The sequence below is a fragment of the Blastomyces gilchristii genome, assembly GCF_000003855.2.
Source record: "Blastomyces gilchristii SLH14081 genomic scaffold supercont1.7, whole genome shotgun sequence".
Taxonomy (NCBI): Eukaryota; Fungi; Ascomycota; class Eurotiomycetes; order Onygenales; family Ajellomycetaceae; genus Blastomyces; species Blastomyces gilchristii.
This window is the reverse complement of record NW_003101676.1, coordinates 1,523,727-1,548,223: the sequence shown is the minus strand read 5'-3', so window position 1 is coordinate 1,548,223 and position 24,497 is coordinate 1,523,727. Positions and strand designations below refer to the sequence as shown.

General features: G+C 47.0%; 9 protein-coding genes across 9 annotated transcripts; 6 read left to right on the top strand and 3 right to left on the bottom strand.

Annotated features, from left to right (window-relative positions):
* The first annotated feature begins 211 nt into the window (after positions 1-211).
* BDBG_04277 (ribonuclease P/MRP protein subunit RPP1) lies at positions 212-2,342 on the top strand. The gene is made up of 2 exons (XM_002625362.2): positions 212-1,022; positions 1,110-2,342. The coding sequence occupies exons 1-2, from the start codon at positions 947-949 to the stop codon at positions 1,985-1,987; spliced, it is 954 nt and encodes a 317-aa protein (XP_002625408.1). The 5' UTR covers positions 212-946; the 3' UTR covers positions 1,988-2,342.
* BDBG_04276 (uncharacterized protein) lies at positions 1,967-5,201 on the bottom strand. The gene is made up of 4 exons (XM_002625361.2): positions 3,815-5,201; positions 3,702-3,758; positions 3,597-3,644; positions 1,967-3,546 (listed from the first exon to the last, which is right to left on the bottom strand). The coding sequence occupies exons 1-4, from the start codon at positions 3,869-3,871 to the stop codon at positions 2,422-2,424; spliced, it is 1,287 nt and encodes a 428-aa protein (XP_002625407.1). The 5' UTR covers positions 3,872-5,201; the 3' UTR covers positions 1,967-2,421.
* BDBG_04275 (valyl-tRNA synthetase) lies at positions 5,026-6,865 on the top strand. The gene is made up of 3 exons (XM_002625360.2): positions 5,026-5,267; positions 5,338-5,500; positions 5,637-6,865. The coding sequence occupies exons 2-3, from the start codon at positions 5,487-5,489 to the stop codon at positions 6,634-6,636; spliced, it is 1,014 nt and encodes a 337-aa protein (XP_002625406.1). The 5' UTR covers positions 5,026-5,267; positions 5,338-5,486; the 3' UTR covers positions 6,637-6,865.
* BDBG_04274 (uncharacterized protein) lies at positions 5,443-7,871 on the bottom strand. The gene is made up of 2 exons (XM_002625359.2): positions 7,546-7,871; positions 5,443-7,461 (listed from the first exon to the last, which is right to left on the bottom strand). The coding sequence occupies exons 1-2, from the start codon at positions 7,753-7,755 to the stop codon at positions 7,018-7,020; spliced, it is 654 nt and encodes a 217-aa protein (XP_002625405.1). The 5' UTR covers positions 7,756-7,871; the 3' UTR covers positions 5,443-7,017.
* Positions 7,872-7,958: 87 nt separating this feature from the next.
* BDBG_04273 (peroxisomal membrane protein) lies at positions 7,959-9,866 on the top strand. Its single transcript, XM_002625358.2, has 6 exons — positions 7,959-8,215; positions 8,274-8,389; positions 8,483-8,509; positions 8,602-8,815; positions 8,892-9,115; positions 9,206-9,866. Exons 1-6 carry the CDS (start codon positions 8,201-8,203, stop codon positions 9,261-9,263), a joined length of 654 nt encoding a protein of 217 aa, XP_002625404.1. The 5' UTR covers positions 7,959-8,200; the 3' UTR covers positions 9,264-9,866.
* A 547-nt stretch (positions 9,867-10,413) lies between these two features.
* On the top strand, positions 10,414-12,292 carry BDBG_04272 (uncharacterized protein; the record flags this gene model as incomplete). The annotated part of the gene is made up of 7 exons (XM_002625357.2): positions 10,414-10,535; positions 10,893-11,073; positions 11,218-11,301; positions 11,387-11,533; positions 11,600-11,656; positions 11,722-11,921; positions 12,025-12,292. 7 exons carry the CDS (start codon positions 10,414-10,416, stop codon positions 12,290-12,292), a joined length of 1,059 nt encoding a protein of 352 aa, XP_002625403.1.
* On the bottom strand, positions 10,487-17,105 carry BDBG_04270 (DNA mismatch repair protein Msh1). The gene is made up of 4 exons (XM_002625355.2): positions 16,714-17,105; positions 15,736-16,648; positions 11,466-15,650; positions 10,487-11,387 (listed from the first exon to the last, which is right to left on the bottom strand). The coding sequence occupies exons 1-3, from the start codon at positions 17,023-17,025 to the stop codon at positions 13,897-13,899; spliced, it is 2,979 nt and encodes a 992-aa protein (XP_002625401.1). The 5' UTR covers positions 17,026-17,105; the 3' UTR covers positions 10,487-11,387; positions 11,466-13,896.
* BDBG_04271 (ureidoglycolate hydrolase) lies at positions 12,616-15,751 on the top strand. Its single transcript, XM_031721606.1, has one exon. The coding sequence runs from the start codon at positions 12,846-12,848 to the stop codon at positions 13,746-13,748; it is 903 nt and encodes a 300-aa protein (XP_031578217.1). The 5' UTR covers positions 12,616-12,845; the 3' UTR covers positions 13,749-15,751.
* Positions 17,106-17,190: 85 nt separating the features above from the next.
* On the top strand, positions 17,191-24,489 carry BDBG_04269 (pre-mRNA splicing helicase). The gene is made up of 2 exons (XM_002625354.2): positions 17,191-23,572; positions 23,637-24,489. The coding sequence occupies exons 1-2, from the start codon at positions 17,439-17,441 to the stop codon at positions 24,175-24,177; spliced, it is 6,675 nt and encodes a 2,224-aa protein (XP_002625400.1). The 5' UTR covers positions 17,191-17,438; the 3' UTR covers positions 24,178-24,489.
* The last annotated feature ends 8 nt before the right edge of the window (positions 24,490-24,497 follow it).

Sequence of the window (24,497 nt, the reverse complement as noted above, 5' to 3'; positions counted from 1 at the left end):
TTGAATAAAATCCGAACATTATATGGAATTTACAGGTTGAAAGATTTCTAACACAGGAAGCAGCGTATGAGACACTCTCATAGTTAACTCATCATTCTATCAGTTCTAAAGGTCAAGACAAGAAAGAATGATCTGTTTGTATTTCGTGTTATTAATATATAATGAAGCATTGCCGACGTCTGATCCGGTAAGTTAGTGATCCGATTGGCTACTTCGAGTCAGACTTGCTTCTTCTCAGCGCAATCCAGCCCTGGAAGATGCCCTGGAGTCGCTAACTCTGACGCTGGCTTCAACCTTTCAAAGGGTTGGGGCTTGATTGGCTCGATTGGTTTCCCGCGCCCTGCATGGATGTTTTTGTTAAGACAGATGAATCATGCCTATGAACTCCCTAACCCTCAACTAGAATATCGATATCTTTTTCTGATGGTATACATCTCCTGCCTGTCCTTTGGCTTGCAATATCTGACGGACGTTGGGTCCCTAGGGTGCGGCGCGCGCTCGGCCATAAGAAAGCTGCATATGTTTAAGAATTCTGTGCCTGACGCCGCCTCTCACTTCTTATTTTGACAATGGACCGTTTGCTCTCCGATGTTCCTGCAATGGTCTCAATGTTCAGGGAGAAGTAATAAATAATGTTGTGTGGAGCAATTTGCGATTCGCTAGTGCTCGACAGGCCCCATGGGTATGGTTATGATCTAATGAACATGTAAATTAGTTTTTTCCTTCTATCCTTCTTCAATGGACCAAGCCAAGATCCAAGATCCGAAGAATTTCCTTTCCCTTTGCTGGACGTTTGCGGGGAGCTTGATAGTCACGTGGAAATATGCTTGATTATGTTAGTTAAATAAATAGTTAACCAGTTAACGTAGATTCTTCTTGCTAAACATCAATGACTAGACCGCGATAATAGGGAGCAGGGCGGGCTGGATCGCAAGGTGCAGCCATCATGTTCTACGATCTGAATGTTCCTTACGCGCCCAACGACTCTGAAATACCTAACACCCTTGCTTTCCTCTCCGAACGTAAGTTTACTCACTCCCTTCCGCGCATATGCTCTACAATCAGCAACCCGCCATGCTAACCCCCTCGCCTTTCTCGGGACAATACAGTCGGCTACACAACCATAGCCCTCTCCCAGTCCGTCTCTGGAAAACTCCCGGCAGACCTCTCTCCGCCCCCTCTCCCCGCCAACCCCCCCAAATCCCTCACCCTACTCACCCGCATAACCGTCAACGTCTCTGACCCCTCCCAAAACCAGCGGCTCACCCCTCTCGCACAACAATACTCCCTCATCGCCCTACGACCCCTCAATGAAAAGTGCCTCACGCTCGCCTGTAACAGTCTGGATTGTGACATAATTTCCCTTGACCTCTCCTCCCGCCTCCCTTTCCACTTCAAATTCAAAACCCTCGCAGCTGCCATCGCGCGCGGCGTCCGCTTGGAGATCTGCTACGGCCCCGGCGTAACGGGTAGTGGCGCGGAGGCGCGCAGGAATCTGATTGGGAATGCCGCGTCGTTGATACGCGCGACGCGTGGGCGGGGGATTATTATCTCGAGCGAGGCGAAGAGGGCGTTGGGGGTGCGGGCGCCCTTTGATGTGGTCAATTTGGCCTGTGTGTGGGGGCTTACGCAGGAAAGAGGGAAGGAGGCACTGTGTGATGAGGCGAGGAAGGTTGTGGCGTTGGCGGGGATGAAGCGGAGGAGCTGGAGGGGGATTGTGGATGTGGTGTATGGAGGAGAGAAGCCAGTGAAGGAGGTCAGGGAAACGAAGGATAAAAATGGTAACAAGAATAAGAATAGGGGTAGGAAGGATGAAGGGGATAGGAGTGGGGTGAAGAGGAAGGCTGATACCGAGACTGAGTCGAATGCTGAATCCCAGGCGCCGTTGTCGAAACGTGAGCTGAAACGGAGGGCCAAGCGGGCAAAGCTTCAGGGGTCGGGTTCTAATGATAATTCGACAGCGTCCCCGATGCCTGATGCAGGATAAAACATAATGACCTGCTTGTATTTTTTTTCTTTCTCATTTTCTTTCTTACATTCTTAGGGGTTTGGCGTTGCTGTTAATATGGTATTGTAAACTACCGGATAGACATGTATAACTTAAATGGATATCGGAATCCTACATAGAACTGGGTTAAACCGACGGTGCGGCAAAGCAAAATTTAATAATGCAATGAAATAAAAAGCGGAAGGGCTACAATATATAAATGGAAGTAGATCATGATCCACAGCATTAAAAAGTAGGAAGATATTAACCCAACTACCAGATAGTAGGTATACAATTTCAACGAACACCTTAAAAAAAAGGGAAAGAAATATGGAAAGAAAAGCGCAAGACCTGCCTGGTCCTCCCAATAATGCCGATTGAACATGCTATTGGTTTCGGCTCTATAGTCAACTTCCCCTTGAACACTATCCATACTATCCCCCAAGTCTCAATGTTAACACGCTATGAAGTGACATTGTGCTGATGTCAAACCTCTCCGCTGCCACTGGATCCACCTCTGGTGCCGCCGTTTCCGTTGGCGCTTGTGTTATCCCCATCTGAGTGGAATCTGCATCTGTTTCTGCGGGTGCATCAACTGCGGTAGCGCTCACGTCCGCATTCTCTGTTGCTTGTTGTGTGAAGTCTGCGTCCGTTATGGTTGCTGGGTCCTCTAGGGATACGGCAACATTCGGCGTTGGTTCAACTTCCGTTTCCACTGGCTGCGTCACATCCGTTTCTGTCGTTATTGGTTGAGTGACCTCTGTATTTGTCACCGCTGTCTCTCTCGGTGGCGCAGGCACTGGCTCGTTTGGCGTTACAAACTCAACAGCACTCCTAGTCGCATCTCTCACTGAGGATATAAATGTATCAGTCGCGGTTATGATACTGTCCTCTGACGGTTTCGGTAGAGCTAGAGGGGGTATGGGCACTGCTGGTACGCTCGAGGCTTGAAGGTCTGGAATCGTCGGAGAGACCGAGCTAGAGGTTGCTATACTATTGGCCGGAGGGAAAAATGGCGCTGCAGCTGCGGTGCTGGAAACTTGATCCCCTGGAACAGATGGAGAAACGATAGTGGCGAGCGTTGTCGGTGGTGGTACATCTCCCATATCGACTGTTGATGCCAAATTCATAGCAGGAATGCTGAAAAAGTGAAACGGACAAAGACACTGGCAATCACAGGCATCCGCAGCAATATCAGACTGCTGTACTTGTGTAGTCGGAATCGCAAATGGCGCTGTTTGGTTTCGAGGAGCAGGTGGAAACCGTATTGAAGCATTGCCTGACAGCTCTGCTGCAAGCTCCGGAGATATTGATGATGGGGATTGCCCGACAGACTGTGTTAGGAGTGTAGTGCGAGAGGGGGATTCGAATGCTACTAGCTCTGGAGAATTTGCAAGAGAACGTGCTGGGGGAAACAGTGAGGCGTGCCCTTGGTCTTGTCCGTGAACGTTGGGGCTGTCCCCCGAATTTATAACATTGATAACGATGCCACCCTCATTAAATGTTACGCTGTTATGGGTTGGAGGTACCGCAACGCCAGCGGCACCGATTATGTGGCCCTACGATTGTCAGCTTCGTCACGATTCATTGAAGGGGGTTTTGCAAATACATTTGATGACCGAGAGCGTAATAAATTGTTTGATTGAAGATCCTTTCCCTAGAACAGAGTTAGAACGAAAAAAATCATAGCGCATTTTTGGCTTAAGAATTCTACCTGCTGGGAGAATTTCTGGTGTTCTCTCGGGCCTAGTATTCTTGCGTTTGTTAACCCCTATAAGTAGACTCTATTAGTTGCATCCTGTTGTGAGGCCACATTGCAGAACATACTCCTGATATCCCAACCAATACGAGCAGAAGGCACACCCTGTTGAAGAGTCTTTTCATTTTCTTTTCGCAGGTCCTAGGAACCTCACGGCCTTGAAGGTGTTGAGCTCCGGCTCCAACCCACCGTACCGCTGGAGTGAGTAGACAAATTTAAACAGCAGTAATCCACAAGCCAACTTTCATAGCAGTCTGAGAACTTGAGTATATTGAACGGAAAATTGACTGCTATCCCAGTCTGGGTCGGAAAGAGATATAACAGCCGATGGCGACGGCAACGAACGACAAATCGAAATACAACTAATGGAAGCACTATTTGCGAAGTTCAAACAAAAAGGATAGACATGAGGAAAAACTTCATTTGGCGGCCAACACCAGGTTAATTGTAGTTACAGAGAGAGATAGAGAGGGTTTCCTTCTGAGAGAGGGAGAGGAAATTAAGCCAGACTGCCAGCCAATTTCTTGAAGGCAGTGGTTCGCCGTTCAACCTGGCTTTCAGATTCGTAAACGGTCAATGGTCATATATCAACGGTATCATGATGGCCTAGACTATCATGAGTTGTCTGAGGAAGAGATACTCTGCCATGCAGTCGGTTGTATCATCGTTGGGAGATGTGGCAATAACGCATTGAGGCTCTTGAGGTCTCAAACAGGGGTTGTCTCAGCTCGAAAACCTCAGCCGTGAAGATATATGCTCCCTAACACCGGCCCAGCTAGATCCCTATTGCATGGTCATACCTATAACCATTGAAAGAGAATTCAAGGTATTAAGCTGCCATCCACGATAATTATGTGATCTCTCGTCGGACAAGCTGAGTGATGGTTCTTTACGCGAACGTTGTTGGCTGGGACTTGCGGTTAAAATCCCCGCAATTCATGCAATAAATTCTTTTGTAAGGGATGTATGGTGGGAAACGGTGTCAACGAAAACCGGTTGACACAATTCCATGGATTGGTTCATGGATGCTTTGTGAGTCTCATATCCTTATCTGTCCTGTATGGCTATGCATTGTGAAGCGCCGCTAAGGCCGGGCAAACTTTAGCGGCTAGCTTAGGGATGCTTTAACTGGACCGCGGCCATAGGTTAGGTGGCCTGGGAACCCCCCCACTATATTCCTGAGCTCGGAAAGGGATCGCAGTTTCAACAACCAAGAGCTGAAACTCATGGTGCGGCGCCACAATTTCCGTGTGTCTCCTCTTCTTTCGTAAATTGGCCGGTTTGTTTCCGTATCGTGCCAATCTAGTTGTGTGATCTCATTCCCAATAACAAGCCTGTCCTTCTGGAATCTTGATTGGTTCCGATTCTCCTTGTGTATTATTACCCATTTTAATTCTCATGGATATTGTAGCTCAAAGATTATCAGACCTTCGTAGAGGAGGCTCGGAATCGAAACCATAAGCACGTACGAATGTTAGGCAGTATATCGAACGAGCAACTTGAGAGATGTGGTACACCGAGGTTTGCATTGTTTGCTTGCTAGCCGCCGTTATCTGGTTCTTTTCCGCGCTAACCAAAATCTCTTTAAAAGCTAAATATGAAGACTTCTTGGCATCAAAAGCATAATTAATATTTTGCGAACTCTAGGCTAGCTCTCCGACCTGCTCTCGGAGAGATCTCAACTTCTGCAAAACCCAGGGGACGGATATTTAGGCACATACATGTATCTTGATTCTCAAAATGCTTAGAGAAGTGTACGTATTCCTCCAATTGTTGTGGTTATTATTCCTGCGTACAGAAACGTATCTGTTCTTCATTACTACCGAAAAAGGACCAACGACAACCAAAACAATTTATTTACCCAGCAAAGCTAACACGATACCTTCATAGAAAACCAAAAAACCCGCGCACTGCACGTATCCTCAAGGCGCGGGAACCGCAACTCATCGAGCCGGTCAAACGCACCCTACTACTCCACGGCCCAAAATGTCCCCAACCTCTGAACCACGTCCTCAAAACCTTCCACGCCCTCACGAAACCTCATTCAGTCCTTTTCCGTAAGAAAAACGAAAACATTCACCCATTCGAGAGTGTAGAGGGTATAGAATTCCTCGCTGGGAAAAATGAATGCGGCATCGTTGTCTTCGGCAGCAGCAATAAGAAGCGTCCCAATTGCGTGACGCTAGTGCGCATCTATAACTCCAAGGTGCTGGATATGTGCGAGATGCTGTTGCTGAGCAGTCATGGGGACCAGGGAAATGAGATGGAGAAGGAGGAGATGAAGAAGATGAAGCTGGATATTGGAGTTGGGATGAAGCCGATGATGCTATTTGCGGGCAGTGCGTGGGAGGACGCCACGTCGCCTGTTTATGGGATGCTGAAGAGTATGATTTTGGATATGTTTAAGGGGGAGGAAACGGATAAGATCGATGTGGAAGGTTTGCAGTATTTACTTTCGGTTACGGCGGAGGAACCTGTGGAAGGAACTCGGCCCGTTATTCATTTGAGGTGGTATAAGATTCGGACGAAGAAAAGTGGACAAAAACTTCCGCGTGTGGAGCTGGATGAAGTTGGGCCGAAGTTTGATTTCAGAATTGGGAGAGTACGAGAGGCGGACCAGGATGTCATGAAGGAAGCTATGAAACAAGGGAAGAGACCGAATGAGGAGGCCAAGACGAAAAAGAATATCGGTATGGATGCTATTGGTGATAAGATTGGTCGGGTCCATCTTGGTCGCCAGGATCTTACTGGTTTGCAAACAAGGAAGATGAAAGGGTTGAAACGGAGAGCCGGTGTTGATGACGATGATGAGGATGTGGATATGATGGATGTGGATGAGGTAGTTGAAGACGATAATAGGAAAAAGGCGAAAGTGGGTTTAGGCAAGTAATGGGATCCGTGGTTTTCCTTATTCTTTTTAATTATGCGTTAGCATGGCGTTCTATATCTGGGCCTGGCTGGTTTTAAAACGGCATTTTTGCAAAATGTGCGGTGTGAAAGTAACATTATTTATAAAAAGTTTTATTATTCAGCGATTATATATTGAAGGGATGAACAGTTATATAAATACATAACCCCTTTTTCTATTCTCCAATATATGATATTAAGAAAAGTGTATATATTTACAGATCCCGCTGAGAAAGTGGAAACGAAAACAAAATGTAAGCCGGACGAATGGGTGTGCCAAAGGGATATTGCTATGCGACGCTGGGTACGTCAACAGGCCTGTTCAATATAATATCTACCAGGAGGAAGTTGGTGGGATAGCTTGTTAAGGAAGCGTTGTTATTGGCATCGGATCAGTAACGGAATCCTCCCCATCAAACAAGCTGTCAAGGCTTTCTTCATTTCCCGCGTAATCCGAAACCTCGCCAGAAGGCTGTCCATTATTCCCCTGCGCAGCGGCCTTCAAGCGCTTTTGGCTCGGCTTCGAAGGCTTCAGTATCCACGCGTATAGAACCTTGGGCTTATTTAAAAGTTCTGGAGCAGCTGGATCATTCTGAATTCGCAATTTATTCGTGTCAGATAGCAGTGGTATGTTGTTCTTTTCCAAGGAACGATTGCCCCGCTGGATGATGGTGCGGGTATATCCTATATCCTTCAAACGACGTGAAACTGACCGATAACTGCACTTTATACTGAAGGTGTTTTGTATATAAGATTGCATATCCTCAATGCTAGCAAGGGGCCGTGCATTGACAAAATCACCTAGACCCTAGGTTCATGGACGTCATTAGTATTTAGCAATGAGTGATAGTATGTTCGGAGAAGCAGGGCGAGCGTTCGTAGTATAGCCTACCTTTTGAATCTCATCCGTGATTGTTTTTGGTCTCCCCATTGGCTTAGTCCTTGGTGGATGTGTGGTTCCCCATGTTCGCAGGCAGCTGGCAATTCCCCGCAGCCGTCGTTCTGATATGCCGTGGGCGGCAGCAATATCGGGATAGGGCTCCTGGCGGAACAATGCAGCGGTCACGGCGTGCTTTTGCTCCTGGGTAAGCCGTTTCCGCATATCTACCGTTATTTGCTGATAGGGCCGGAATCGTATCGATCCGCTGGCAGAGTCTCTCAACGCGGCAGATGGAATAACCTTAAAAGGAGGCTACGGGTCGCTGGTTCTGATTTTCGGCCCGAATAAGCGCGGAGGTCACGTGTGTGCAGTGACGTCGGTGCGCGCTTGTCGGCTAAGGCCATCACATGCCGAGGGCTGCGGGACAAAAAGGCATGTGGTGAACCCGCGATTTTTAACCCTTTCCCTCATCCAAACCCTTTTCCGCGATTTTCTTTTAAAACCGCTCTCCGGAAAACGTCAACTTACTTACTATCATACTACCACATGTACACATTCGTGATTGGAGACATACTATTCATTTGCACAGCCAGCACATGAGAGAGGCTGAGAGTCGAATTATACCTACTCGCCCGCCTTAGGAGCTTGAGAGGATCAGGGAGAAACCATGGATTCCCTCATTGTACGCGCTTCGATTTCCACCGACCGCCTAAACCAATTACATTAACAGACAGCTACAGGAAAAACTGAATAAAGTTGCCTTAGACCCTGACCTCGCGCCATTCCTCGCAGTCCTCAAAGGCGCTCGCAATGGAGCCGTCTACGGTGCCAAGATTCGATTTCCCCATGCCTTGGTGTAAGTCAATGACCGGCACAGTTATTGTTTATATACTTCATATGATGGTTCTTAACTTAGCTCAGAATGCTAACTCTTGCTTTACACCCGTAGGATGATATTTCTTTTCCGTTCGGGAAGGTATTTATAAACCGCCTAACACCCATCCTAACCTCCAACTTTACTCTTTCATGTCATCATCTTGTTTACTCAGATCGTATTACCCTTTCCAGTATACGAGAGAAAACATGGCTTGTTTTCAAAGCTACGAGGCAACATGCACGGAACCTTTCATTATTCGCAGTCATCTACAAATCTACCATGCTCGCCCTTAGATATTTAGGGCCAAGTGGATGGGGTAAGGAGGGCCCATATGATACTTTCGTGGCTGGACTGCTGGGAGGGTATCTCGTTTTTGGCAAGTCCCCGGGGAGCGTCAGCAAACAGGTCAGCATTTTACCCAATCTATTAACATATCTAACCTAAAGAAACTCCGGAGTAAACCTAACATACGTCAATTTAGATTGTTATATACGTTTTTGCGCGTGTAGTGCTCGCAATGGCAAAAATAGCCGTTGAGCCCGGAACACACGGGTTGTCGCACCTGATAACACCTGAAGCCAGGAATAAAATATATGCCAACGCGTGGCCGGCCTTTGCCAGTCTAAGCTGGGCTTTCGTCATGTACCTATTCCGTTGGTACCCAGCAGCTATTCAATCAAGCCTACGAAGTAGCATGACGTACATGTATGTCAAGCAAAACCTAGCGTCACTCTGAAGCGCATACTTTATTCTAAATTCTAAAGTATATGAACAAAATGGCTAACCATGAACCAGATACGCGGACTCGGACCATTGGGATTCGCTAAGAACGCTGTTATTGCACAACAAATGAGGCATTATAGAATGCGTTCGGGGTAATCATCAACCGGCGTATATAGAGGGATTTCCATTTTGGATCGAACATGGTTTTATAATCCTAGAGAATCTATTGACAACCTATGACTACGGCGGGCAATTGACCTTTTCAGCATCATTCGGCACTCCTTCTCCCTAAACCTCCCGCCGCTATCAGTTGATGAGCAATCTAGCATACATTGGCTGCTGGAGCGATCACTCTATCGGCGCTCATGAAATTCCTAGAATTCAGGGCAGGCCATTTTCACGGAAACGTTTCCTTGTATCTTTATCCATTTTCGTACCCTTCTTCATCTTTATTTCATTGATTCCCTCTTTTCTTTGTTAATTCCTGGTTAATGTAACATATACTACATCATGGATTAGAGCCAAGTTCAAGCATAAGTTGCTTTCAATCATGTCAATTTAACGAGACATGCGTATTTAAGAATGTCGTAGTGTACCTCTTGGTACTCATGATCACTTCGAGGTTCCAGCATTGAGAATCCACATTTCTTTACAGATGTTTCGAGAAAGACGAGCCATTTAAATCTTAATACGCGGGAAAAAAAGAAAAAGAAAAAGAGAACAAAGCAGCCAACCAAATTTAGCCTGTGTTTCTTCCCGCTCCTGAGTTTATCCTAGGGGAGGGGATGCTGGCAAAACAAGAACGAATGCCGGATGCCTCCGAGGGATTCTAGGCAGCTTGATTCACCTCTAGCCTGAAGTCAAAATCCAAAGAGCGCAACTCACGGACAGAGGATTTTTATACCAGCTTCCAAGTTTCGAGCTTCTTCCGCTCCCTGGCGGTTGCTCTATCGGCGATACGAGACCGGCGTTGCCTAAATAAAAGCCGAGACCAGGCAATCATCCGAAAGACGGAGTATACAGTATGATTGATGGCATTTATGCCCCCTCCTGACAAATCGGAAAAGTCTCAAAAGGTTTTTTCAAAATAAACCTAACTTGCACTGTCCATAAATACCTCTTGCGTTTACCAGAACTTATTGTTGTATACTCCCACCCCGCTTCATTTGCTCTTGGCATCTATCTATATCTACGTTACCCCTCCCCATCATCTCATCAGACCCCCCACGTCTTTCAATACCTCCACCAACAGCTCGCCAAACTCATATCGAAGGAAAACCATGAAAGGCATCATTTGTGAGAAGGCCGGCGAGCCTTTCAAAATCGTGGACAATCTTGATGTTCCTGAGCCATCGGCTGACCAAATACTGGTCAAATCAATCTATATGGCCTTGAATCCAGTGTTTGTAGTACTTTTCCTTAGAAGCTTGAACTTTCATTAGAGATATTGAAATTATCCACGGCGGCTTTCCTTTGTTATTTCTTCATTTGTTTATTTATCGCCCTGCGCAGAGGTTGCTCACCTCTTGAGTGGGGGAGGACGGACAAGCGCCTTTGTTCGTGTAATAGCGAGCGCTAGCGTGTCTTCATTGTTCTTTAATTATTATCTCATTAGAATCTATCGGGTTCTTATTACTGTACTCCCTATCTCTCGACCCTGTGTTTTGTTTGCCTTCTTTTTCTTTTTCGCATGGTATTCCTGAGGCAGAATGATTCTCTCCCTCTCAGCCGGGGCCTGACGCAGAACTACTACATTTAGAGACGGATTGATGCGATCATTAGGCGTGCTCGTTCAGGAATGGCCACTCGGTCTTGGAGTCGATGTTGGAGGCGTCGTGGTAAAAGTAGGCGAAAACGCTGCCTCAATGTTTAAAGTTGGCGATTATGTTTGTGGAAGCACACGCCTGGGCAATCCGGGATATAATAGTGGGCAGGAATATGTCAGTATCTCCGCACCGTATCCCAACTGAGCACTACCGTATTCAACCCATGGCTCGGAACTGGCGGGGCTTCGTTTTTGGAATGGTGATTGCCATTTCCGATCACCTAACTAATATGTAGTCTTCTTGCGCTGTGCAATATAGCTATTGATGGATGCCAAAGTCACGATTCCGAAGCCGAAGAACATTTCTCTTGTGGAAGCTGCCACGATAGGTGCTGGTCTGGAGGTATGTGTGTTTAGTCTATTCCTTCCTCAGACATCATGAAATGCAGGTACCGTGATGTGCGAATGAAAGCTCACTTTAAGAGTAGACTGCGGGTTTATCAGTATTCGACTGCCTTGACGTGGAACTGCCAAATTTGCAGGAAGTTCTTGAAGCTAAATACGCACCTGAAAAAAAGGACGGATGGGCTATTGTTCAAGGTGGCGCCAGCTCTGTTGGAAAATTCGCGGTTCAGGTACATATTATCCTTCCCAGACCGCCCTTCAAGATCACTCGATTGCTATGCTGACGGTGACAGTAGCTCTTTAATATTTGTGGATATAAGGTGATGGCGTCGTGTTCTGCAAGCTCTGTTCCAGTTCGTATATATTCCGCCCAAATATATTCACGGCATCGTACAATGATGTTAACTCCACATCGTAGCTCGTTAAAAGACAAGGCGCTACAGCCGTGTTTGACTATAAGAAGCCAATAGAGGAGCAGGTCAAAGATGTCCTTAATATTACCAAAGGCAAGGTACATCGAGTCTTTGACGCTGCGGCATCGGGCGATGCGTTCGCGAAAGAGCTGTTTAAAAGGCTTCCCAAAGAGGGTCCAAAGTTGTTCTGCTCGACAAACACATGGTGAGTTTGTACCGCTGTAGAGAACTGTTTCATGCAAACTTCTTGAATTTTCTTTTTTTTTTTTTTTAGTTTCTTTAAAGCTCCGAACTGACCGCATTTCTAGGAGTGGGATCGCCGACTTCGAAGGGGGCAAAACAAAACTTGTTGAGCTAGGGCAGATTGGACGGCCATCTGCAGAACATATCAATGAGAGGATTGCTGAGTATATTCCAGTATTTGTGGCATTATTTGAACAAGGGGGTCAATTATTCCCTCCCCCATATGATTTGGTGGGTAAGGGCGGTTTTGAAGATGCACTTGAGGCGCATCAGTATCAGCAAAAGGGTGCCGGAAAAGCGAATAAGGTGGTAGCAAAGATTCAGGATGAATAGCGAGAGGATAAATACTACTACTTATAGTAGTGGGATTGGGGAATATACATATACATAAATGGATAGTACTCGGTGTCTACAAATGCGCCCACATTGCTTGAGACGAGACAAGATCGCATGGATGGTACCCAAGTATGAATAGGATAGCTATCTCACTTCCGAAAATCAATTGGCTTGTAATTTGAACATTATATGCCATGTCCAGCAACGCTTTGTATTTGATTCAGTTGAAAGAACATTGGAGATGTTAACTATGGTATGGATCTTGTACTCCGTAAGTTGTTGTTTACCTGTTGTTTTATGCCTCGGCAAACCATGGGGAGCTTCTCTCCAGGCAAACCAGCCAAACAAGCTTATAACTACTCCGTACGGAGTAGTTAGTTAACGAAGTGAAAAATAACTACGTCACCGCCAGCCACAGCCTGAGCCCTTGCAACTCGGCGGCAACCTCCGCCTTTTGTCTGCTGTAGGGACATGAAAAGCTCCTACTCCCAACAATAAACGACAATTTGCACATATCATACACTTAACTCATATACCTATACCATCGACAATGCCTCCGCCGATTCTCCCTACATCAAATATGACCATACATCCCTCCCCTCTCACCCTACCTTCCTTCCATCCGTTTGGCACTGCCATATCTAGCCCGTTACCAGCAACCCTCACCCGCGCACCCCCTGCTTCTTCTCTCTCCTCTCTCCCCGATGCTGATCCAAATCCATCCAATACCCCTACTCCAATCCTCGCCAACCAATCTACCGCATTGAAATACAGCCCGATCTCCGTATTCCAGAATAATTACGACCAATGTACAAGCGCTGAGGGCCAGGGGAAGAGGAGCAACGGGGAGCCGCGCATGAGTATGTTCTCGTGTTTCCCGCGGGCATTGAGGAGAGGAGGGGGCCGGGGACGAAAGCCTGCCGGTGGACTCTTCGATGTAAGGATTCTGGAGCGACATCCGTTTACTACGCAGACGTTTATTCCGCTGGGCGTACCATCTGGGGTGGACAGAAAACGGCCCGATAATGAGAACAATGCTTTATCTACGGGAGCGCGCAATAAGAACGACGGTGGCGGCAATGACAATCCCGTGCCCAGTTACCTCATCATCGTCGCACCGTCACTACACGGGCAGACGGCGCAAGCTACGGTTGTCAATGCTCAGGGTGGCAAGGAGCAGGTTCTCATTCGCGACCCGCCGGATCTACGGAATATGAAAGCGTTCATTGCGCATGGTGGTCAAGCGGTGACGTATGGGGCTGCCACTTGGCATGCGCCAATGGTAGTGGTGGGGAGACGTCGGGTGGACTTCGTAGTGGTGCAGTTTGCGAATGGGGTTGCGGAGGATGATTGTCAGGAGGTTGCGTTTGATGAGGGGATTGTTGTTGATGTAGATGTGGATGTGGATATAAGGGAGATGGAGGAGTATGAGGATGAGGTGGCTAAGTTATGAGCGGAAATTTCAGTATATGTACACTTCGTTAATTTTCGGCTCGTGGGGAATCAAATTGCTAATATGATTGAGTATTTTCACGAGGGGGAATCAGATGATTAAAAGGCATATTATGATCTGAGATAAAAAAAAATGGTATAATAAAACATCAGGAGCCGCCCCGAGTAGCTCTGTCAGGAGAAGAGACCGCCTCATTAGGTTCAAAACTTCTGCCATGTGATAGCTTGCACAACACATCCTTTGCAACGGCAATGGCACTCTCTGGGAGACCCGCTAGCCGTGCGACCTTTAGAGCATGAGACTCTCGATTCACACCCCTTCTCAGTCTGTGGACAAATGAAAAAGACCCCGAAGGGTCCTCATTTATGTCCGTGCAGTATCGACCCAAATGCTCAAATTGAGCGGTCATGTCCGCCAGCACATGGAAGTGGGTAGCGAATAGAGTACGGCATTGAGTGACGTTATGGAGGTGGTGTAGACAAGCAAACCCCACGGCTGTTCCATCCTCAGGCGTTGTCCCTCGCCCAACTTCATCCATAATCACAAAGGAGCGTGATGTAGAGTTTTTCAAAATCGTCGCTGCTTCCAGCATCTCCACCATAAATGTTGACTGGTCCCGGAAGAGATCATCTGCAGCACCAATGCGGCTGAATATCTGGTCCACAATACCGATCTCTGCATGCTCCGCCGGTACGAAAGATCCAACCTGTGCAAGGATGGTAATCAGAGCATTTTGGCGCAAAAATGTGCTTTTTCCACCCATATTCGGCCCCGTTATGAGCCATATCCGTTCCTGTTCCCCGATAAAACAGTCATTGCTAACGAAGGGACGCCCTTGTTCTTCCAGCCCAAGTTTAACTGTCGGATGTCTCCCGCCTACTATTTTGTGACTTCTGCTATTGTTGACTACAGGACGAACCATCTGCTGTTCTTCAGCAAGGCTGGCGAACGAACACGCAACATCGAGTTCATCCAAGACAGCAGCATTTCGGCGTAACTTCACAAGATTCAAAATCACCGCTTCGCGTAACTCTTCGAAGATGCGCTGCTCCTCGGACAGTATGTGGAACTTTGCATCGTCAATTCTGCTTCCCAATTGTGACCAGGAACTTAGATAAAAGGAGCGTGTTGATTTTGATGAAGAGACTGTTCGCGTTGCTCCCAACGCTTCAACTGACTGTTGCGATGCTTTTACTCCCTTCATGTGAACAATGTGGCCAAGCCCAGGTGTCCACTTGAGACTTAAATTCTCAGTCCCAGCGGTCTCTCGCAACGTCTTTGTTAGTTCGGACTTGTCCGCTAGAAGGAGATCAAGAGCATCATGTAGCTTTTGCAAATTCTTAGTTGCCCCCCGGCGCATGATCCATGTGGTCCGATCTGCCTGCTCAGTGCCGTTCGAATCCTTTTGCCTACCGGCTCGTTGGGTTCTGACCGGCTTAGGCATGGCTTCTAGGTCTTCTGACGACCCTTCATTTAAAATCACTTCCTGAGCGAGAGCCGCAGCGTCTGCAGCGGCATCGTCTTCGATTCTTTGCTTTTGGAGAAGGCCCTCTTCGTCTATCGCCGCCAGTATCCTCTGTGAAAGAGTTTCGGGGCCATCGAGATTTAAACGGTCCAGCATGGAGCGTAAACTGCTAGTCAGATCAGAAGGCTTATTAGCATACTGATTGATATGCCGGAGTAAAACTGATTTTATTTCCTGCGACGCTTGGATTGCTTTTGACAGGCAAAGTAGGTCGTCCGGATCCCCTCGGCCTAATGAGAACTTTTGAACTAGTCGTTGAGCATCGAAACTACGTTTAAGGAGGAGTATGATGTTTTGGCGTAGATCTTCATCCTCAAGGAACTTGGATACTAAATCAAGTCGCTCATTGATAACGTGTAATGAAGCGGAAGGTGAAGCTGGAGAGCAGTGTTAGCCTATCGTGATCCCGAATGCAAGCACGAGGAACCAAAAATAAAAATAAAATAGACAGTAAATCCGTACTCAGCCGGTCCCTGAGCAATCGAGCTCCACTTTTTGTCGCAGTACGCCGCACAGCATGGAGAAGGCTTCCTTTTCCAAGCCCGTCTCGAGCAGTTTCTAAAATCTCAAGCCCTCTTAGGCTATTACGGTCAATAGTCATGGACTCATCTAAATGCCTACGGCGGGGCGCTTGGAGTTTCATCTTCACTCCCTGCGTTTGAACTTGGACATATTCCAACAATATATTGCAGGCCGCTGTTTCTTCCATAGTGAACATGGAAGCTACCTCAAGAGGTATCGGAGACTCAAAAATGGAACCCCACTCTGCTAAAGTCCTCATCTCATTTGGACAGCTAAATGACGTTATCAGATGCTGCTGGTCTTGTCCGACAATAGCTTGTAGTTCTTGTCTTATTTTTGGCCCGACATTCTGGTCTATGACTATCTCCCTAGCACCAATCCTAGCTAGAGCAGACGGTAACATCTGCGCTTTCGTCTGTTGGGTAAAGAAGTCGCCAGTGGATAAATCTAACCAAGAGAGGCCAATGAGCTGAGTGCCCGACATAGAAGAATGCTGTTCAGGCGATGATGTTTCCGTTTCTTCTGGGAGAGTTGTGGGCATATATACTGAGAGTAGAAAGTTGTTCTCGTAAGGATCCATAAACTTCTCGTCTATCAATGTTCCCGGAGTGACAATTCGAGAGACTTTACGGTCGAACTGCAAACCCCCGGACTTCGCTTTACCAACAACATTATTGGCAAATTCCTCACTGATGGCAACATATTTGTTAAGGTCTTGAACGAGGATTTTAAGGAATCGGTCGAGCTGGAAAAAGGGAAAGCCAGCCATAGGCACGGCTCCAGCGTTTGTCTTCTTCTGGGCAAGTTTCAAATTCAACAGCGTGGCGTATTCCTCCGCTTGTTCGAAATAGAGCTGCAATGAGAAAGGGTATGTCACTACTAGTTCATCGACAAGTCAAGTGAAAAGGATATCCGTACTTCGTAGAAGTTTCCCACCCTCGTGAGCAGTACACAGTTCTTAAACTTCAGCATATTGTTTTTTGCGCCTTGTATCACCGTCGGATACTGAGGAGCATCGTTAACGAGAGGAGCATACGGTTCTATTGGTTCCAAACGCCCTTGAGGAAGATCCTTAAGTTTGGCTGTAGATTTTCTCTTTGCGCCGCGATTGAGCTCCAAGGGAAGCACTCCGCGGCGCGAAAGGGGAGCATTGCGGGCAGGGCAGCAATGCAAAGAAATTGACAATAGAGGGCGTTTCAGCTGCCGTCCACGAGATAGGTAAATTGACATTATCCACCATATCCACAAACCAGGCTGTGTCGTTGCATCCGCTTCCCCTGGTTTATCTCGGAATTTATATTTTGGCGTCGTGGTTGGGAGCACCGGCTAGATGTTAAATAGGCGCTAGTCCCTTTTCGGCCGTGAGCATCAAAGCTTCAACTTCGACGTCTTCAGGCTTCAACAAATAGCATTTTCTCTTGCTGGATTCTGTCCCTTTTTTACAACCCATAGCGCCTGCGAATCAAGCATTCTTGAGCCTGAATTTCGCGTGCTATTTCAAGCAATGAGGCCAGGCTCCTGAATTATCTTTATTCCTGTCTTTGTCTGCAGGGTTTTCATAGACTTCTACCTTTCGACTGCATCTACGCTACGGTCAACCAGCGCGAAACAGCTCTTGACAATATTCTGGTACGGCAGTCAAGATGGCGGATCCAAATAATGTGTCGCAGTACAAGTACTCGGCGATGTCCAACCTGGTTCTCCAGGCGGACCGTCGTTTTGTAACTCGCCGCACAGATGAGGTTACGGGCGACCCGGAGTCTCTCGCCGGTCGCATTAATATCAAGGACATGGGCACGCGGGCCTCAGGTGCGGATGCTACAAAAATCAGGAAGGCTCCAGTGGCCCCTAAGAATATCGAACGAGGTGCGATTCGAGAAGGCGAAGATGTTTTGCAACGAGAGCAACGAAAACGAAAGCGAGGAGAACAGGCACAGCTGAGGGGCGTGGGTATCTTGTCGGCAGCAGACGCGCTCATCGAAGGCCTAAAATATCGACCGAGAACTCCTGCGACAAGAGCAACTTATGATTTAATCCTTACGATGACTTCAAACCATCTAGGAGACGTGTCTCACGAGGTTATTCGAAGTGCTGCAGATGCTGTACTAGAGCTCTTAAAAGATGAAAATATGAAGGACTTCGACAAAAAAAAAGAGATTGATGACCTACTTGGAAGTACTATGGGAGCGAAAGAGTTTAATGAGCTTGTCAACCTAGGGAAGAAAATCACAGATTACGATGCGCAAGATGAAGACGAAAATATGGAAAACGGCGCAGATGGTATACAGGGTGGGGAGGAATTAGATGAGAGGCAAGGTGTAGCTGTGGTTTTCGATGAATCGGACGAAGATGAAGATAATATGGCTCGCGAGGTTCGAGATGCGGACGAGCCTTCCGACGAGGACATGTCTGACGAAGAGGATCAACCCGGTTTAGAAGAGGTTGCAACCGCTGGCGGTGCCGCTGCTGAAAATGATGAGGCGGGCACACCCGATGAAGAAATAGTAATCGATGGCGCCGTGGAAGCATCTCGTGATGACAAAACCAAGAGTCGCTCGAACCTCGTCCCAATTCGTGAAATTGATGCGTATTGGCTCCAGCGAGAGATTGGATCGATTTACAACGACGCACATATACAGCAAGAAAAGACTCAAGAGGCTTTGCGGATGATGGGGGAAAAGTCAGAAGATGGAAATGAAAGGCAGCTACGTGATGTCGAAAATGACCTGATGGAACTTTTTGATTACGACTACCCAGAGCTAGTAGGAAAGCTCATTATGAATCGGGATAGAATTGTCTGGGTGACCAAATGGAGGCGGACAGCGGAGGATGCCGAGGCCAAAACCACACTTGAGAAAGAAATGATTGAGGCCGGTCACCGTGACATTTTGGATGAATTACATGGCAAGTCGTCTCGGGAAGCAGCGGCCGACCGACCTGGGAAAAGGATGAAGGTTGACCTAATGGACATTGATATTCCCGGGCCCAAACCAGACCAAGCTGAATCTAAGCCAAAAGATGGTGTTCTAACGGGCGGACTCCAGCCAAAAAAGCTCATCAACCTCGATAATCTTGTGTTTGATCAAGGAAATCACCTTATGACTAACCCCAATGTCAAATTGCCACAAGGTTCAACAAAACGAACCTTTAAAGGATATGAAGAAATTCACGTCCCAGCTCCGAAGCCAAAGAGGGACCCAGGTGAACGTCTTATTCCCATTTCAGATCTTCCAGATTGGGCACGTCCCGGATTTAGGAACTCCCAAAAGCTCAACCGCATCCAAACAAAGTGCTTCCCAACGGCCTTCAAAGATGATGGGAACATGCTCGTTTGTGCCCCAACAGGCTCTGGGAAAACCAATGTCGCCATGCTTGCAATACTACGTGAAATTGGGAAAAATCGCAATCCTGACACTGGCGAGATCATGTTAGATGACTTCAAAATTGTCTACATCGCACCTTTGAAAGCGCTTGTTCAGGAGCAAGTAGGGAATTTCGGCGAAAGGCTAAAGCCCTACGGTATTCGCGTCTCGGAACTTACTGGTGACCGGCAACTTACCAAACAACAAATAGCTGATACCCAGATTATAGTGACCACGCCTGAGAAATGGGATGTTATCACGAGAAAAGCGACCGATACCAGCTATACCCGCCTTGTACGACTTATTATCATCGATGAAATCCACTTGCTCCATGATGACCGAGGGCCCGTCTTGGAAAGTATAGTGAGCAGGACAATACGTAAAATTGAACAAACAGGCGACCCAGTGCGACTGATTGGTCTGAGTGCTACGCTCCCTAACTATCGTGACGTGGGCAGCTTCCTGCGCGTTGATCCTATCAATGCCCTTTTCCACTTCGATGGTTCATACAGACCGTGTCCACTGAAGCAAGAATTTATTGGTGTGACCGATAAAAAGGCCATTAAACAGCTGAAAACTATGAATGATGTTTGCTATACGAAAGTTCTTGAGCAAGTTGGTACAAATAAGAATCAAATGCTAATTTTTGTCCACTCGAGAAAAGAAACGGCAAAGACAGCCCGGTACATTCGAGACAAGGCTGTTGAGATGGAAACTATTGGACAAATTTTGAGAAGTGACGCAGCCAGCCGGGCTATTCTCACGGAAGAAGCTGATGCGGTCAACGACCCTGCATTAAAAGACCTTATGCCATACGGTTTCGGTATACATCATGCCGGAATGAGTTTGGCTGATCGTACCTCCGTTCAAGAGCTATTCGCGGATGGCAGTTTGCAAGTTCTCGTCTGTACTGCTACCCTTGCGTGGGGTGTCAATCTTCCAGCCCATACAGTCATTATCAAAGGTACACAAGTGTACTCGCCGGAGAAAGGCAGCTGGGTTGAGTTAAGTCCCCAGGATGTGCTTCAAATGCTTGGCCGTGCCGGCCGACCGCAATACGATACGTTTGGAGAGGGTATCATCATTACGTCCCAGACCGAAATGCAATATTACCTATCTTTGCTGAACCAGCAACTTCCTATCGAAAGCCAGCTGATGAGCAAGCTTGCGGATAATCTAAACGCTGAGATTGTGCTTGGAAATGTACGCAATCGTGACGAGGGAGTGGACTGGCTCGGTTACACTTACTTATTCGTCCGAATGCTTCGATCCCCTGGTCTCTACAGTGTTGGCACGGATTACGAAAACGATGAAGCTCTCGAACAACGACGCGTAGATCTCATCCACTCTGCAGCAACAGTACTCGAAAAGGCTAACCTTGTCAAATATGAGAAAAAAACCGGAAGACTCCAATCTACCGAACTTGGCCGTATCGCTTCGCATTATTATATCACGCATAGTTCTATGAGTACATATAACTACCACCTTCAACCTATGGTGTCCACAATCGAGCTGTTCCGTATATTTGCACTCAGCGACGAGTTCAAATACATTCCGGTTCGACAGGATGAAAAGCTAGAGCTAGCGAAGTTACTTGGTCGTGTCCCAATTCCAGTGAAGGAAGGCATTGAGGAACCTCACGCAAAAATCAATGTCCTCTTGCAGGCTTACATATCTCGTTTGAAGCTAGAAGGGCTAGCGTTAATGGCAGATATGGTATATGTCACCCAATCTGCGGGTCGTATTCTTCGAGCAATTTTCGAAATTACGCTAAGAAAAGGCTGGGCCTCTGTCGCCAAAACTGCCCTCAACCTCTGCAAAATGGCAGAAAAGCGCATGTGGCCAACCATGTCCCCTCTTCGTCAGTTTCCGTCGTGCCCCCGCGAAATCTTGCAAAAGTCCGAAAGGATTGATGTTCCTTGGTCAACATATTTTGATCTGGATCCCCCTCGCATGGGAGAGTTACTGGGCAGTTCTAAGTCAGGTCAATTAGTTTGCGGCCTCGTCCAGAAGTTCCCGCGCCTCGAGGTGCAAGCCCAAGTTCAACCAATGACGCGGTCAATGCTACGTGTGGAACTCACCATCACGCCTAATTTCACCTGGGATGATGATCTTCATGGTGCCGTAGAAAGCTTCTGGATTATTGTGGAGGATTGTGATGGCGAAGATATCCTTTTCCACGACCAATTTATCCTTCGCAAAGAGTTTGCAGTTTCAGAAATGAATGAGCATTTAGTCGAGTTCACTGTACCAATAACAGAACCAATGCCGCCGAATTACTTTATTTCACTCGTTTCGGATCGATGGATGCATTCGGAGACGAAGATACCTGTTTCATTCCAGAAGCTTATTCTACCAGAGCGTTTTCCTGCTCATACGCCATTGTTGGATATGCAGCGGGTACCAGTCAAAGCTCTTAAACGACCTGAGTACCAAACGCTTTATCCTTCCTGGGACCATTTTAACAAGGTGCAGACACAGACTTTTAAATCATTGTTCGACACGGATGACAATGTTTTCCTAGGAGCCCCTACCGGGAGTGGGAAAACAGTCTGTGCGGAGTTTGCTCTACTTCATCATTGGTTAAAACCCAACCCTGGCAAATCAGTTTATATTGCTCCCTTCCAAGAATTGATCGACTATCGTGTGACCGATTGGCAAACCCGATTAGGCAATCTCAACGGTGGGAAGAACATTCTGAAACTCACAGGAGAAACCACTGCAGATTTGAAAATTCTCGAGCAAGCCGACCTAGTACTTGCTACGCCCATTCAGTGGGATGTCCTCTCACGGCAGTGGCAGCGCCGCAAGAATGTACAAGCCGTTGAGCTCTTTATCGCCGATGAGCTGCACATGCTTGGTGGTCAGGGTGGCTACATCTATGAGGTTGTTGTTTCGCGGATGCATTATATTGCCCTTCAGACTGAAAAAGACCTCCGGATGATTGGGCTGAGTGTCCCTCTGTCCAATGCCCGGGACATTGGGGAATGGCTAGGAGCTAAAAAGCATACTATTTACAATTTTAGCCCCCACGTACGCCCTGTTCCATTAGAGCTGCACATTCAGTCCTACACGATCCCTCATTTCCCATCTCTCATGCTTGCCATGGCAAAACCTGTCTTTGCATCGATACTGCAGCTTTCTCCTGATAAACCGGCGCTAGTGTTTGTACCTACGCGAAAACAGACACGCTCAACTGCTTTAGATTTGCTGGCTGCTTGCATTGCCGCAGATGATGAGGACAGATTCTTACATGCCGACGTTGAAGAGATTTCCCCCCTGCTAAAGCGAATCGACGAGCAAGCACTGGCAGAATCTATATCACACGGAATTGGCTATTACCATGAGGCTCTCAGCAACAGCGACAAGCGCATTGTGACACATCTCTTCAAAATCGGTGCGATACAAGTTATGCTAGCCTCTAGGGATGTTTGTTGGGAGATCAATTTCAATGCACATCTCGTTATTATCATGAATACCCAATTCTTTGATGGCCGAGAGCATCGATATATCGACTATCCTATCAGTGAGATACTCCAAATGTTCGGGAAAGCTTCCCGCCCTCTTGAGGACAAAAGTGGAAGGGGCGTGCTTATGGTTCCCGCCGTCAAGCGCGACTACTACAAGAAATTCCTAAATGAAGCACTACCAATAGAGAGCCATTTGCAGATATACCTTCACGATGCGTTTGTCACCGAGATCAGCACTCGAACTATTGCATCTACACAAGATGCTGTTGATTGGATGACATACACCTATTTCTATCGCCGTCTCCTCGCAAATCCTAGCTACTACGGCCTAACTGATGTGAGCCACGAAGGCTTAAGTACGTTCCTCTCCGAGTTGGTTGAGAACACCCTTAAGGAGCTCTCTGAAGCCAAGATCATCGACCTGGACGAGGAGGATGATACACTCTCACCACTAAATGCTGCAATGATTGCTGCATACTACAACATTTCGTTCATCACCATGCAAACGTTCTTGCTTTCTCTAACAGCCAGAACCAAGCTGAAGGGCATTCTTGAAATCGTGACATCTGCTACTGAGTTTGAAATGATCCAGGTTCGACGCCACGAAGAGCATATTCTCCGTCGCGTGTATGATAGGGTACCAGTCAAGATGTCGCAGCCAGTCTACGACTCACCACATTTCAAGGCATTCGTCCTTTTGCAGGCACATTTCTCGCGCATGCAGCTTCCGATCGATCTTGGCAAAGATCAAGAAATGATTGTGGGCAAAGTGTTGAACCTCCTGAGTGCTTGTGTGGATGTTCTGTCATCCGAGGGCCACTTGAACGCGATGAATGCGATGGAAATGTCACAGATGGTTGTTCAAGCTATGTGGGACCGGGATAGTCCATTGAAGCAAATTCCTCATTTCGGCCCCGAGGTCATCATGGTGGCCAATGAGTTCCAGTATGTTCCTCCTTCCCTTGGTAATACTTGTATTCGCAGCTACTAACCACCTTTACACCCGTAGAATCAAGGACATCTTCGAGTTCATGGAAGCCATGGACCCATCGGAGAACAAGGATTATGCAACTCTCGTCAAACGCTTGGGTCTTGACAACAAGCAGCTAGCACAGGCGGCAGAGTTTACGAATAACAAGTATCCCAACATTGATCTCGACTTTACTGTTCTAGACGAAGAAAACATCACCGCTGGCGAGCCCGCTTATATCGATATCAGGATTGAGAGGGATGTTGAGGAAGACGAAGAAGTTGATACTACCGTGTCTGCTCCGTTCTATCCGGGCAAGAAGATGGAGAATTGGTGGCTGGTAGTGGGCGAAGAAAAGACAAATAGCCTCCTGGCCACCAAACGGGTCACAATTGGAAAGAAATTGCAGCTCAAACTGGAGTACATTGTTCCGACGCCTGGTGAGCATGAGCTAACGCTGTTCTTGATGAGCGATAGCTATGTGGGTGTTGACCAAGATCCGTCCTTCAAGATAACGGCTGCGGAAGGAATGGATGAAGATGAGGATGAGGATGAGGATGAGGATGAAGGATCGGAGTAGGCAATGTCGTTTTGTTATTTTTTAAAAAATTTAACCTCCGAAAGTTGATTTTCATTTTCTCCGCCCTTTTGTTTAGACTGTACGGAGTGTACTGTGTATGTAAGTTAATGTATGGATTTGTCTACTAAAAACGGCTTTGCTACGGTTTCCATTTTGAGAAAAAATTTAAAATGATTTTGTTTGGATCAGAATTTGTCGATTGAATTGAAATGAGCCTGAAGTTGCAAACTGCTCAGTTCCTATAACTTTATATAAGATAGACAAACATGATCTCTACATCTGGAGGGTTCTCTTATTAAAGTTAGATTTACGTTGTATTT